The following is a 16,017-nucleotide window of genomic DNA, read 5'->3' on the forward strand; positions in this document are numbered from 1 at the left end:
GCAAGTTACCTTTTAAACCCAGTACGTGTGTAGGAAAAACTGCGTATAAGCTGTATCACACTCTCTTTGTCTGTGTGTCAGGTGGTCGTGTCGTTCGCTAGTTGTATGTCACAGCTTAACCCGTACTAGGTAATATTTTTACATGAGGTAAGTTGGCATACTCTGGTAGGGTATATGTTTCAAGCCTCTAGCTGTAGAGCCTATTTGCAAAAAAATAAGTTTGGTAACACTACTCGTCGAAAGCAGCTCAAACAGTGTTGCTAGCTGTAGGTTAATTTTCCCCCGTTATACAATTGCAAGAGGTGAGTTGCTTATAGCCTATCTGGAAGGCTTGGTGTGTGTGTGTCCATGGCTTATGTCGTAGGTTAATAAAATTTGTAATAGATCTTGTGTGTGTTGGCAACCGTCAGCCCTTACATGTGATATAGCAGCCTTACTTATTGTAAGACATAGTGTGTATGTATGAGTGGGGGAGGTTAGTTTAGTTCACGATAGATCAACCTGTCACGCTATGACCAATTTCTGCTTTTGAGTCACCTGTAAGGCTATATGTGGGTGGGTGAGGGAGCTTAGTTTAATTCACGATAGATCACATTTTAAATTTGCTCACTCTCTCTGTGTCTGTGTGTCATCAGGTGGTCGTGTCGATCGCTAGTTGTATGTCACAGATTAACCTAGGTAATATTAACTGTACTTCAAAAAATAAAATTGTGTGTATCTCATGTCAAACTAGAAACAAAAAAATCAAACATTAAGCATGCATGCAGATTAATTAAGCTGTAAATTTAAAATTTGGCCTCCCCCAAATCGCATTTCATACATACATACATGTGGAGGACCCGTGGCCCACCTCCCAAGAGGTTTGGTTAGCATGCAATAGATCAGTATGCAATTTAATATCCTCGTCTAGTACGCTGCACTTCTTTGACATTAGATGCAGTGCAGGTGTATCCCGGTGTCAGGCTGGTGAAAAAAATAACATTCAACCGAGTAGACAAATAGCAGTGTTCAAGTTCAGAAGATTCAACAAATACCTGTCTGCTGCTTTAAACATTCATTTGATTAGTTAACCACTCACCACGTGGTCATACACCACACCACATATTACACCTCTCTAAGACGTGGTGCAGACACCAAATACACTACATGACACCCAAAATCAACAAGATAGGTTGCACCGTGTAACCAACTAGACGCATAAGTGCAGTCAAAAAATGCAGCAAACTAGACAAAGCTATTGAATCAAAATAATCACGTGGCATTCTTTTTGAATCTGACTTCACCCACCCCTTTTTTTTTTTAATCCTTAATCGCAACAATAATTAACCGACTTTTTAAGTTTACTCTATGCACAGATAGATTAATCAGAGGACTGGGCATACAGTTTAAAATAGAATCGGAATCCAGTAGGTATCGAACCCAGGACCCTTTGATTACAACGTGACAACTTATCGACAAGAAGAGATATTTTTTTTGGTGACGTGGAGTACTTTATCTTTCGGGGAGTCAACATTATTTTTTTACTCAGTCGTCATATAACATGAACACAAGCAAACATTCTCATGTGCTTTTATTATTTTGTGTTCGTTAAGTACAAGTATATTCTTACATAAATTATTGTTTAATTTAATAAATTGTAAACTTGGAGCCTGCTATACTAACACTCCTTCTGCCTATTGAAAGCGAATGTTGCGTGCATACGGAAATAACACAGAAAAAAAAGCGGATGGAAGCAATTTAAAATCAGTGGAGCAAGATCAGTATTACGAGAACGTAAAAACATGTGCTTTCATTCAACTTCGAAAAATAAGAATAAATATATGCATACAGAACACATATGCTTTCTTTTCACAGTTGTAAAAACATATAAATTGTACATGAAGTAAGTTACGGGAAGGCTCTCTCTTTTATGTCTGTGTATATGTTGTACAATTAGGTACAAGTTGTTGTACAATTAGGTACAAATTGTTGTACAATTATTCCTAGGCCCCCAACAGTATTGCCAGACATAAAAAATACATGGACCCCTCAGACCCTTTGATAAAAATTTACAGTGAAAAACCCAGTAGTTTAACAACACTGTCAAAAAATCTACGGTAGTGTTGCCAGATGTAAACAGGGGGGGGGAAGGGGGCAATAAACCCCCCCTCATAAAAAGCTACAGTAAAAACCCACAGTGTCGCCGACACTGTGCCCCTCAAAATATACATCATAAAAGGCTACGACGAGCCTCAAATAATGATTCGAGCCTCAGTGAAAAAACCCAGTAGGTTAACAACACTGTCAAACTACGGTAGTGTTGCCAGATGTAAACAAAAAGCAATAGACCCCCCTCATAAAAAGCTACAGTAAAAACCCACAGTGTCGCCAACACTAGGCCCCCAACAGTATTGCCAGACATAAAAAATACATGGACCCCTCAGGTCCTTTGATGAAAATTTACAGTGAAAAAAAACCAGTAGGTTAACAACACTGTCAATCTACGGTAGTGTTGCCAGATGTAAACAGAGGGCAATAAACCCCCCCCTCATAAAAAGCTACAGTAAAAACCCACAGTCTTGCCAACTCTGCTCTCAAAATGTACATCATAAAAGGCTACGACGAGCGCCACAACCTTGGTGATTTTTTCGGGTAAGGAGTTGGCAACACTGCGCCTTACGAGAGAAATCCATTAAGGCGATCGAGCCCCACATGATGATTCGAGCCCCAATTGAGGGCCCAGTACTCTCTATTTGCCCCTACTAAAGCTTCACCGATCTTGTCCTCTTCCTTCCTGCGACGTAGTTCGCACATACAACCGTGACTTGGAAATCCTATTCTCTCGTCCGCTCTTCTTTTCCTCTCTTCTCTCTCCTTCAACGTCTCGCAGTGATGATGGACTCCTTTTCCTAATCCGTTGAACAGGTAACATCCACACCAGGGAGATTCAGGTATCGCTACATACATCAACGGAAAATTACTCAGCACCCGATGCATGGCCGTTCGATCGTTCTCCTTGATCGATCTTTTCCAATCAATTGATCTAACGGACTCAAGGGGGTACATAACTACTTTCCCCTTACGGGACCTGAATGGAAACCACGTCCCGCCAATATTTTGACACGCTTGTATTGATTTTCTTTGAGGTTCCAATTTTATTTTGTGGAAGTAATTTACGCGTTTTTTTCTTCTGACTTTCGTAACATTGCAAAGACTATTTGACCTAAAGATTAAGGAATTTGGCTGAACTAGGAAAAATCAGTCCAAGTATCTACAGGTTAAATAAATGCTATCCACTATTTGCCCTTATTTCTAGGTTGCGAAACACGGACCCTTTGATTATTGCCTTATAAACATCAGGATTCACGTAAAATTGACCAGATTTTTTACTGTTAGGGCCAATATTTCACATTTTCCGTGTATTTTTACTCAGAAAACGCTATTTGAATGAGTCAAGCAAGAGTTTGGATGGCAATTTAGACACACAAACTGTGTTTCTTCAACTTTAGCTGAAGTTTAGGTTTATATTTTACTCTAATATCACAATTTCATCTATTCAGGCAACATTTTTTAATAAATTTTGGGCTCACAAAACATTTTTTCAACTTTTAACTTGTTATTTTAAAAGTTTGTTTCCATTTTTTACTCTAATATCACAATTTCATCTATTCAGGCTACATCTTTATTGCAGTTTAGACTTGCAAAGATAATTTTTTTCAACTTATTTTATTAATTTTTCTATTTATTGCCTTTTGTATCTTATATTTTTTAATTTTTAAATTTGAGTTTTGTTCTTTATTTAAAAAATTTCTCTAATCACTAAGGAAGAAGTACTTTTAAGTAAAACTTTAACCACAAACTTTATTATTATTATTATTATTTTTTTTGTGTTGATGTAGTTGTTGAATGTAATTGTTGTTAGGGTTTATTGACTTCCACTACGCTATTTTTGGTTTGCTTCGTAGGAAAGTTTGTTTATTTTAGAGTTTCATCGGTATTTTCTTACTGTTTGGGTAGGTAAACTTGCCTAAATATATGAGTAGGGTTCCATATATTCTTGTTCTTGCATGTTTTTCATATGATGTGATCACCACAACTCTCCAAGTGCCTTTACGGCATGTTTCCATTTTAATGAGGCTTAGTGTTTCCTAGAACCACTTTATGCATGAGAGAAAGCTCGAAAATTTCGATCTCAGATAACCGTCAACCTCATGTCAGAGTATTTTCGAGTATATTTTAGACTTATTATGGGCCACTAGAATATCACGGCTTGCTTAATTTTTAAGTATGTTGTGCAGTTATTGTATTTTTGCTATTGCTTGCTAGATAAACTGTACGAAATGTTTAATATTTGTACTTTTCTGCACTTATAAGAGGCCAAACGTTTACTGTAACTAAAATTATTATGTGTCTAAGGACTGAAACCCCTTTACCAAGAGTACTGTAACTGAACGTTTATTAATATTGTTTCTTTCTTCCCTTAAATATAACAATTTAACAATATAATGACAAATCACAGGAAAAGTCGATGTTAGCAGATGACTACGTGGCTCTTAAGTCCACTTGCCAAACGTTTCTTACCATGCTATTTAACCTTATAGGTTTTTATTCTGGGTACGTTTAAAGAACTATTGACCTTTTTGAGTGTTTGATTAATACCAGGGGTTATTTGTATCTGTTATACTGTATTATTCGAGGCTTCTATTTTTTTATTCTACAATCACTATATGTCCCTGTGAACTAAATTCTACTGACTGAAGCTTAAAGCTTTGGCTCTACAACATGTTTAATGGTTAATCACTGGTCAATATGAATTTTACAGAGGCTTGTAGGAGGCATAGGAACACACGCCAGAGCCTTATTAGCGTGCAAGAAGCACTTTCAGGGAGTACTACGAGGAAACGAAGTTGATTTTTTTTGAGTGCTTTACCAGTTACACATCCAATATTTGCACAGAAGTCAAACAAGCTAACTCAGATAACAAGCAGCAACAAGGATAAATAGAAACCAACATGGAATTCAGAAAGGGACATCAATAGCCGCAGCCATAGCAAAAATAATAGGTAGTCAAACAAGCTAACTCAGATATGAACCAGCAACATACCTCAGATATCGAGTAGCAACAAGGCATAGAATAGAGTAAAACAGGGCATGCTTATGGAGAAACTCAACAACATAAGAATAAAAGGGACAGCCAAGGCTATTTACAGTACATAATTATAATTATCAAAATAAGCTACATCATACATAGCACCTGCGAATAGCAAATTAACAACATCAGCAGTAACTACTTATACCTGCTAGAACAACTAAGCGACTGTAGTTAATCGGAAAAATACATATTTTCACGGACAAATTTACCTCTACGTTAATAATACTGTACTACCAGAATGTTAAGGCTTCAAAAGAAAGCTCTCAGAACAAAGTACAGCTAGGAGTATAGGGCCTCATGCAAATGATTATTCAAAGGAGCTTCATAGATCAATAAGACAATAGCGATTATTCTAAGTACTGCAACTTGACCGAAAATAGGAAAGTTACACAAAAACAACAACACAAGAATGAAAGATACTTACTACCATTACAGCACACACTCAATATCACAAAAGACCATGCAAAATATTCTACAACAATCTGCTTCATAACATAAAAAACTGCTAAGTTCCCAAAAAGTATCCAATCAATGAAAGAAAACTGCTTGAAAAGAGAGAACTCTCTTCAGTCTTCGCAGAATTATAGGAAAATAACAGCGAAACTTGGAAGCATACACACTCAATAATGCTCAATATGCATACACTTCACATGCAATCCCCTGCAAAAGGCACATAGCAGACTCTGATCTGAACTTGGACACCAAAATACAGCACTTTGGGATTACTAATACTTATAAATACTACATTGCCTGCCCTTGTTTGAATAGCGTGGATGCAAACTTCATAGCAAAATATTGAAAAACGTCAGATGTATGTTCGTATAAGTGTGTAAATGTGTGTGTGTATGTGTGGTGTGCGTGTGCGTGTATAAAAGAGAATATATGTGTATTTACCAGAGTGTGGTCTTACATAAATTGATAAAAACAGCAATATAGAACCTGATAGAATAGGAAATTGTAAAAAATAAGGTTTTTAACATGACAAAGTAATTAGTTTAGTTTGTTAATTATAAGAAACATAAGTTATTTACAAGAAATATAAATGAAATGCGCTAAATAAGTACAATTGTTTGGTTTGAAGGTAGTGAATATATCGAATTTGTGCAAAAGTTTGCATTATAACCAGTAAATTAAACAACGTTTGCCTTAGAATAGCACAAAATAGCATACTTATTAGATTAATAACAAACTTTCTGATGCAGTAAAGTATTGACTAGGTCTGAATGATTTAATTACTGTAAAATATTAGTCTCAGATTGAAGTAAATAAAGTGTAAACAATACCATTTGTTTGTAAAATAGGGTCGTTTATTCCTCTGATAGCAGCAATATCAACTTGTACACAGTAAATTTGAGAGTTTTAGCAATATTTGTCCTGAAATGGATATAAGTGTAACTTGTTAAACGTGCCAAATACAAAATATTTAAGAAACAGTACAGTATAGCCTGAATTTTGAAAGCTAACAGTACTCTAGTGTTTCTACATAGGCGTCTGTAGTGGTAAAATACATCCTGTCCTTAAGCCCGTCCCTGTGGCCGAGTGGTTAGCACATCGCGCTGCGACGCCAAGGTTCCCGGTTTCGAATCCCGGTCGGGCTTGGTTGTTTGTGAATGTCCATTCATCAATTTCATCATTTCATCACTCATCCCCATCTTCGCAAATTAGCCAAGAGGCACAAAACGCTAAGTACCAGGTATCCAAAAAAGTTCGTGCCCCTGAAACGAAAAGTGAAAGTCAAACGGCATGTGTCGGCAATCCTGTCTTGATGACATCAGAAGTTTACATTCCCCGTAACCGTCAGTCAGTGCAGAGTTGGGAGGCGTGTCGGTCGCATAGACAGCAGGTCTGTAGAAACTACAATCCTGAAGGGAACATGTCAGTGTCAAAGGACGTTTTACGGCCGTGTTTACTGTATGAGTTCAAATTTGGCAGCAATGCTCCAGCCGCTGCTCGAAAGATATACTCCGCGTTTGGAGAGGCATCAGTGAGTGAGCGCACAGCGCGAAAGTGGTTCAGTCGATTTGCATCGGGCGATGAGAGCCTCCAGGACAAGCCTCGAGCTGGACGCCCCGCCACTATCGACGAAGCCCTGCTCAAGGAGCCCATCGAGCGTGATCCACAGCAAACGTGCAAAGAACATGCACGAGGGTTTGGAGTGTCGGAGGAAACCATTCGATTGCATCTGCACAACCTCGGGAAGACTTGGAAGCTCAGTAAGTGGGTTCCTCACGGTTTGTCCGAGGAAAACAAACGGTAGAGGCTCACCATTTGCGCATCATTGCTGTCACGCCACAAGAAAGCCCCATTCCTGGACCAGATATTGACATGTGACGAGAAATGGGTGTTATACAGTAACCGCAAAAGAAAACATCATTGGTCGTCCCCTGGTTGTGTTGCATTGACCCCCAAAGAAAACATTCATGAACAGAAGGTATTGCTCTGTGTTTGGTAGACCAGCGCTGGTGTTGTGCACTTTGAATTGCTAGAGCATGGCAAAACCATCACATCGGAGGTGTACTCGTCCCAGTTGCAAAGGGTTGCAGCTGCACTGCGCACGAAGCAGCCAGCACTAGTCAACAGGAAAGGAGTAATCCTTCTTCAAGACAACGCTAGACCTCATACGGAGAAAGCGACCAAGGAGGTAATCAACACACTTGGTTGGGAAATTTTACCTCTTCCTCCTTATTCCCCGGACATTGCCCCATCAGACTTTCACTTGTTTTTGGCCATGGATAACCATTTGCGTGAGCAACAGTTCCTAAACCGAGATGATGTCACGCAGGTCATAGGACAATTGTTTTGCTCCTAGGGACCAGAACTTTTACAAATGCGGGATTTATAAGCTTGTATCTCTTTGGGATAATGTAATTGAAGCTGAAGGAGCTTATTTTTCTGAATAAAATACATTTGCCAGAAATTACAGTGTCTTTATTTCTCACTGCAAAATACGACATGAACGTTTTTGGATACCTGGTAAAATAAACTAAATCAAATTTTAAAAAATCCAGTCCTTAAGAATTTTGGCCTTCCATTCATCCTCAGCGTCACCATTAGTCACAAAAGCAAAAAAAGCGAAATCTTGTGGTTGTTATAATTTCAACTTTTCATGCAACCACCTACACTATAGTATTATGTTTAGTGAATTTTGCAGGCTTCCTGATTGGTCTGATAAATTTAGTAATCAATAAAAATATACTTGCATAGAAAAATCCTGATATAGTTGGATTCTCAAAAGTATGTACAATCAATGTTTTTGCTACATTTAGCACCTAATATAGTATAAATTGAAGTCTAGTTAGTGTTGGGGTATAAAATGTTCTGGTACATGTAGTTACTTGAAATAGCAAATATTGGCTGTGTAACTGGTAAAGCACTCAAAAAAAAAAAATCAAATTCATTTCCTCGTAGTACTCCCTGAAAGTGCTTCTTGCACGCTAATAAGGCTCTGGCGTGTGATCCTATGCCTCCTACTAGCCTCTGTAAAATTCATATTGACCAGTGCTTAACCATTCAACATGCCGGAGTCAGTCAGTGGAATTTAGTTCTCAGGGACATATAGTGATTGTAGAATAAAAAATATAAGCCTCGAATAATAGAGTATAACAGATACAAATAACCCCTGGTATTAATCAAACACTCAAAAAGGTCAATAGTTCTTTAAACGTACCCAGAATAAAAACCTATAAGGTTAAATAGCATGGTAAGAAACGTTTGGCAGGTGGACTTAAGAGCCACGTAGTCATCTGCTAACATCGACTTTTCCTGTGATTTGTCATTATATTGTTAAATTGTTATATTTAAGGGAAGAAAGAAACAATATTAATAAACGTTCAGTTACAGTACTCTTGGTAAAGGGGTTTCAGTCCTTAGACACATAATAATTTTAGTTACAGTAAACGTTTGGCCTCTTATAAGTGCAAAAAAGTACAAATATTAAACATTTCGTACAGTTTATCTAGCAAGCAATAGCAAAAATACAATAACTGCACAACATACTTAAAAATTAAGCAAGCCGTGATATTCTAGTGGCCCATAATAAGTCTAAAATATACTCGAAAATACTCTGACATGAGGTTGACGGTTATCTGAGATCGAAATTTTCGAGCTTTCTCTCATGCATAAAGTGGCTCTAGGAATCACTAAGCCTCAATAAAATGGAAACATGCCGTAAAGGCACTTGGAGAGTTGTGGTGATCACATCATATGAAAAACATGCAAGAACAAGAATATATGGAACAATACTCATATATTTAGGCAAGTTTACCTACCCAAACAGTAAAAAAATACCGATGAACCTCTAAAATTAACAAACTTTCCTACGAAGCAAACCAAAAATAGCGTAGTGGAAGTCAATAAACCCTAACAACAAAAACAACATACAACAACTACATCAAAACAAAAACAATAATAATAATAATAATAATAATATTAATAAAGTTTGTGGTTAAAGTTTTACTTAAAGGTACTTCTTCCTTAGTGATTAGAGATTTTTTTTAAATAAAGAACAAAACTCAAATTTAAAAATTAAAAAAAATATAAGATACAATTGCAATAAATAGAAAAATTAATAAAATAAGTTGAAAAAATTATCTTTGCAAGTCTAAACTGCAATAAAAATGTAGCCTGAATAGACGAAATTGTGATATTAGAGTAAAAAATGGAAATAAACTTTTAAAATAACAAGTTAAAAGTTGAAAAAATGTCTTTGTGAGTTCAAAATTTAATAAAAATGTTGCCTGAATAGATGAAATTGTGACATTAGAGTAAAAATTAAACCTAAACTTCAGCTAAAGTTGAAGAAACACAGTTTGAGTGTCTAAATTGCCATGCAAACTCTTGCTTGAATCGTTCAAATAGCGTTTTCTGAGTAAAAATACACGGAAAATGTGAAATATTGGCCCTAACAACAAAAAATCTGGTCAATTTTACGTGAATCCTGATGTTTATAAGGCAATAATCGAAGGGTCCGTGGTTCGCAACCTAGAAATAAGGGCAAATAGTGGATAGCATTTATTTAACCTGTAGATACTTGGACTGATTTTTCCTAGTTCAGCCAAATTCCTTACGCTTTAAGTCAAATAGTCTTTGCAATGTTACGAAAGTCGGAAGAAAAAAACGCGTAAATTACTTCCACAAAATAAAATTGGAACCTCAAAGAAAATCAATACAAGCGTGTCAAAATATTGGCGGCACCTGACTTCCATCAGCTCCCGTCGGGGGAACATGACAAGGAAGTCTTTTCTCCCCGTCGCGCGGGAATGATCGATGAATGAAGAATTCTTCTTCTCTGGTGCAAAAGAAGGCGGTGCCTCCTCCTCCTCCTCCTGCTGAGGGATTTGTGGAAGAGACGGAACAGGCACTACCTCTTGGCCAGGAGGCGCAGGGCCAGCAACGTTGTCGTGCGGAGCGGCTCCAGGGATAGGAATGCCTGCCCCAGCAAGACCAGCAGCTACGACTATTTCGTGCTGGAAAAGTTGGCGGGGCAGGTCGCCGATTAGACGAACACCGGCATCTAGAGTTGCGTGGTGAACTCTGAAAAATAATAATAACAGCGATTAGAAAAATGACATATTATGTATTGAGATGTTTCTTGAACGACGAAGTCTGAAAAAAATAGTCTGTTAAAAAATTATGAAATGGGAAAAATATGAAAATAGATACCTGTTCCAATGCTCGTCGATCTGCTCGGCAGTTCTTCTCCTATCCTGGAGCATCTCCGCACGGAATAGCTCGCCCTGCTGAAACAGTTCGCGAAAAAGGTTCAGCAGCAGCGACTATTCTGTTGCTCTGCTGAGTAACAAACTCGTGCTGGCGCCTGCTAATTTCCTCCTGGTTTTCGAGGTGTCGCAGCATGGTGGCACGTATGTCTGCGACGGCCTGTTCCATTTCGGTTCTGGTGACATAGCTCAGATAATTGCTGATGAAATTCATCCATTGTTGCTGAAAATAAAGATGTTTCGATGTAAATTGTATAATACTGACGTGGACATAAATAACAGTTTTTCTTTTATTTTCAGATGGCATTGTTACCTTTTGATTTCACCTTTTGTATGCTGACCTTAAAAACGAGAATCAGAAGGGAGAAAGAAGTAACCTATGGAATAAGAACCAGGCTAAGCAAGCGGAGAAACATATTGCGTGTTACGTAGACTATTGCGAAGAAAACAACTTAGCGGAAGATCTGTTAAAAAATCTGGAAGAAGTTTACAAAGATATGGAAGTGAGAATCGACGATCTGATAAAAATGTTTTCATGTATAATCGGGAAAAAAGAAAAATCTGCAGTATTCGGCGATTTCGTCGAAAATATAAAACGTGGGCAGTATGTACCTTCCCATCTATCTCTTCGAGTATGTTTTGAATTGATGGAGTTATTTAAAGGTGTCAGACAGCAGAAAGAAGAGAAGAAAATGGGGGACGAGGAGAAAGGAATGGAGAAGAGAATGGTGGAGCTTTTGAAAAAGAGAAAATTAAACAGCTAGAACTAACAGTACTAAAACACTAACACACTGTTCAATTTTCTGCGGTTGCATTCGAAGAGATAGATGGGAAGTTTATTGCTTTGTTGCAATACAATTATTCACCTGTAGAGTTTCATTATATGTAAGAATTTCTGTGCATATATTTTGTAAACTGATGATCGGCACTATTGATTTGTTGCAACACCGATATTATATAATTACTCACCTGTTTCAGTACGTGTAAGAATTTCTGTGTATATATATTTTGTAAACTGATGATAGGCACCAATAAAGGTTGCGATGTATTAATATGAACTTATTATTTGACAAAATGAAATTAAAATAAGGTACTTACATCGCCCGTTCTCCATTCTGGTCCTTCGTTCACAATTTCTAAGTGTGAAATGATCGTAGAGAAACACATACAGCTACTGCAAACACTATCAGCAAAGATTCCAGTATCATATCGCCTTTCAAGATAGTAAGTTAATTGCTGAATCTGGCTAATTGGTATATCCGGTAAACTTTGATTGTAGTATCATATCAAATTGTTGTCAACACTTGCGAGATAAACTGATTGCTGGCTAATTGGTATAACCGGTAAATTCGGATTGAAGTATCATATCAAGTTGGTGTCAACACTCGCGAGACAACTAATTGCTGCATGTGGTTAATCGCTTGGCAGACTCTGATAGAAAATAATAAGGTCTAATTAAATATACAGCTCTCCGACAGCCCGATCGAGAAGTGTTTAGATAAACTGTTCTAATATAAAGTTCCTTCTTTCTGTTTCTGAATGTAATGTTATGAACCAGTGTTGTAATATCGGTAGGAAAAGTCTACAAATATGGATGTTATTAGTTGAGGCAAGTGTCTCCCATAATAAAGATGTATTTTATAATATCGGTTATATATGTTTTATAATGGTGGGTATTGATTTGATGTTTTAAGTTCACTTTATGCACAGTAAGGCTAATCGGGACCGGACCTACAGTTTTAAAGTGGGATCCGAACTTCTATAAGCTTTCACAGGGAATATATAAGTATAACATATATATAATATATATATAATATATATAATTCTTTGAACTTGACCTCGACCCTTGACCTTGACCTTTGACCTTGACATTGATGTTTGACCTTGATATTGACATTTGACCTTGACATTGCCATTGACCTTGACCTTTGACCTTGACCTGACCTTGACCTTGAAAATTTCAAATTCTAATATATCGGTTCCTAATTGAGGTAGAGGGATAATTCAAACCCTATTTTACTCAGAAAAACATGCTCTTTCAGATGAACCGGGTTTCATCCTCCGGCAATTTTCTATTTTCTTTATTTCCGGTCGGAGACCTTTGATGTTACATTCAAATGAAAGGTCTTGCAGTGCAGATTCCGAATACGTCATCACTTCCGGTCTAGCTCAATTAGGGCTAGCAGGACGACTGTTTAAATTTTATTTCCGGTCGTAGATCTTTGATGTTACATTCAGATGAAAGGTCTTGCCGTGCAGATTCCGAATATGTCATCAGCTCCGGTCTAGCCCAATTAGGGCCGGCAGGACGGCTGTTTAAATTTTATCTCCCGTTGTAGATCTTTGATGTTACATTCAGATGAAAGGTCTTGCCGTGCAGATTCCGAATATGCCATCACTTCCGGTCTAGCCCAATTAGGGCCGGCAGGACGGATGTTTAAAATTTTTATGTGATTTTTGCGTTTATATAAAAAACGTGTTTTTTTTGGGTTTTTTTTTGTAAAATTTCAAATTCGAATATCTCGGCACCTAATTGAGATAGGAGGATGGTTCAAACGTTATTTTTCTCAGAAAAACATGCTCTTTCAGATGAACCTGGTTTCATCCCCCCTAGGTCCAGCTGTTTCCTAGTTTCTTTATTTCCGGTCGGAGGCCTTTGATGTTACATTCACATGAAAGGTCTTATCGTGCAGATTCGGAATCTGTAATTACTTTTTCTCTAGTTCAATTAGGAGCCGAGCTATTTCCTTATCAGTTCTTATCAGTTGAATTCAGTTTCTCACACCCACCAGAAAATGCCGACCCTCACACGTGGATTCGCGAAGATGTTGAAAATCGTCTCACCTACGTTAAAAAGTTACCAAGGATGAAGACAAAATAGGTTTAACTTTGTCTAACATATCTGACCCAACTGTGAAAGATATTTATATCGGGTGGCATAGATGTGATCAGTTGCATAGTGATATGGTGTGGAACATTATGTACAAAATATTGCAAAGTGCGAAAACCTTCAGTGCTACAGATCGCTTAGTTTTACGAGCAGACCATGTCAATATACCTGGTGGAGGTGGGGGTAATCGAACACATTGTTTACCTAATTACATGTTAAGCACTCGAAAAAGAAGTATCGTCGGTGTGCCAAATAGAAAAAAAACCTCTGTTTAGCTTAAGCTCTGGTCATAGGGAAAGCTTATGCTGATAACGATCCTTCCTATACTCAATACAGAAGGAACAGAAATCTTCTTAAACCAGGTTTCGAAATTATGCGAAAAGCAGATGTAGATCTGACAGATAATCTGTGTGCCGGAAGTGGAATTACCGAACTGAGAAAATTTCTGCAAGTTCTCCCAGAATATAAGATTATTGTATACAACAATCTTCGTGACGTTAAAGATGTTTTGTTTGAAGGACAGGTTGAAAACGCTTCCAAATTTATATATCTTCTCTACGATAACCACAGACAGCATTATGATGTGATACTGAACCGTGTTGGAGCATTTGCGGCAAAACAAGAATGTCGCGGGTGTAACGAACTTATATTTCAGAAAGCTCATAACCATGTGTGTAAGCAATTATGTTCTTTGTGCCGTTCAACTCCACCGTGTGTGCCGAAACATGGTGTTCGTAGAATATGTCAAACATGTAACAGAATTTTCAAAAATGAGAACTGCTTTACGAATCATGTCTCTACACCGTTCCGAAACGGTACTGTCTGCAGCGAAATCCAACAGTGTCCACTATGTTTCAGAATTATTCTCACGAACAATAGATATGAGAAAGTACATAGATGCAACATGAAATATTGTTCGGTATGTAATTGTGTGAAACCTGTAAATCATTTCTGTTTTATGTCTATACCGAAACCTAAACAGAACACAAAATTTCTATTTGTGTTTTACGACTTTGAATGCTACACTGACATTCCTTATCTTGAGAAAGAAAAACGTTTCTTCACGTTCCGAATCTTATTGTGGTGCAGACAGCCTGTCACGCATGTTACAGAAAAGAGGATTTAACGATTACATGTTCTGTTTGCGGAACAAGAGAGTTTATATTCTGGGATGACCCTGTAGACACATTCCTGTCCTATCTGGAATTACAGCATAAATTTTCCGACATAACCATCTGTGCACATAATGCACGAGATTACGATTGTACATTTCTATTACGGAGAATGTTGGAGAGTGAAATGAAACCTCGTGTCATCTTAGATGGTACCAAAATCATCAGCATGACATACCAAAATCTTCATTTTGTGGACAGTCTCAACGACGTTCAGACGAATCTTGCAGGCTTTTCGAAACTTTTCGGTTTGCCTGTTCAGAAAGGTTGTTATCCGCATTTGTGGAACACCTATAAGAACAGAAATTACATAGGACCGATGCCTCCTCCTTCTGCATACGGTTATGAATACATGAAAACAGTTGAAGATCAACACCGTTTCATGTCTTGGTATGACGTCGAATGCATGCGAAACATACCTTTCAACAACAGAAACCAACTTCTCCAATACTGCATCAAGGATGTTACGCTGTTGAGACAAGGATGTTTGAAGCTGAGACAGAATTTCCTAGACATATGCAAAATAGACAGTAGTTTAAACTTATTGTTTCTACGCAACACTTTGTAGGTATCCTCTTTTATCCTCTTTTTTTATCAATTGAATATCAGTTTTTGACATATTTTGACAATTTTTTGTCGATGTTTTAGCGTTTAGCGATGTTTTAGTACAATTTTCAATTTTTCCCAATTCACACTTGTAGGTATATCACGATCTTACGTGATATAACTTAACCTATCCTTTTTTCTTACTTATTGTTTCAAAATAACACTTTGCAGGTATCCTTTTTTTTTTATCAATTGAATATCAGTTTTTGACATATTTTGACAATTTTTTGTCGATGTTTTAGCGTTTAGCGATGTTTTAGTACAATTTTCAATGCACCTCTTTTTTTTCCACATCACACTTGTAGGTATATCACGATCTTACGTGATACAACTTAACCTATCTTACGATTTTTTTTAACGATCTTCAGTGACCTAACATTTTTTTTATTTGCGCACCGAACTAACTTACATTGGACTCCGTTTGTTTTAATATTTCAGTCGAGAACATGAAGACGATACCTGTGGAAATATTTCTAGTGTTTGCTACTAGATGTCACCACC

At 37.4% G+C, this 16,017-nt stretch overlaps 1 protein-coding gene across 1 annotated transcript; it reads left to right on the plus strand.

The window, feature by feature from the left end:
• The first annotated feature begins 7,004 nt into the window (after positions 1 to 7,004).
• LOC145983613 (histone-lysine N-methyltransferase SETMAR-like) lies at positions 7,005 to 7,940 on the plus strand. The gene is made up of 2 exons (XM_083116676.1): positions 7,005 to 7,344; positions 7,618 to 7,940. The coding sequence occupies exons 1-2, from the start codon at positions 7,005 to 7,007 to the stop codon at positions 7,938 to 7,940; spliced, it is 663 nt and encodes a 220-aa protein (XP_082972802.1).
• The last annotated feature ends 8,077 nt before the right edge of the window (positions 7,941 to 16,017 follow it).

Source organism: Lepisma saccharinum, chromosome 2 (assembly GCF_977018435.1).
Source record: "Lepisma saccharinum chromosome 2, izLepSacc3.1, whole genome shotgun sequence".
Classification (NCBI taxonomy): Eukaryota; Metazoa; Arthropoda; class Insecta; order Zygentoma; family Lepismatidae; genus Lepisma; species Lepisma saccharinum.

Coding starts and splice junctions, on each gene's coding strand:
- LOC145983613 (XM_083116676.1), top strand. CDS start 7,005: ATGTCAGTGTCAAAGGACGTTTTACGGCCGTGTTTACTGTATGAGTTC. Junction 7,345..7,617: donor CGGGAAGACTTGGAAGCTCA/GTAAGTGGGTTC, acceptor TTGAATTGCTAG/AGCATGGCAAAACCATCACA.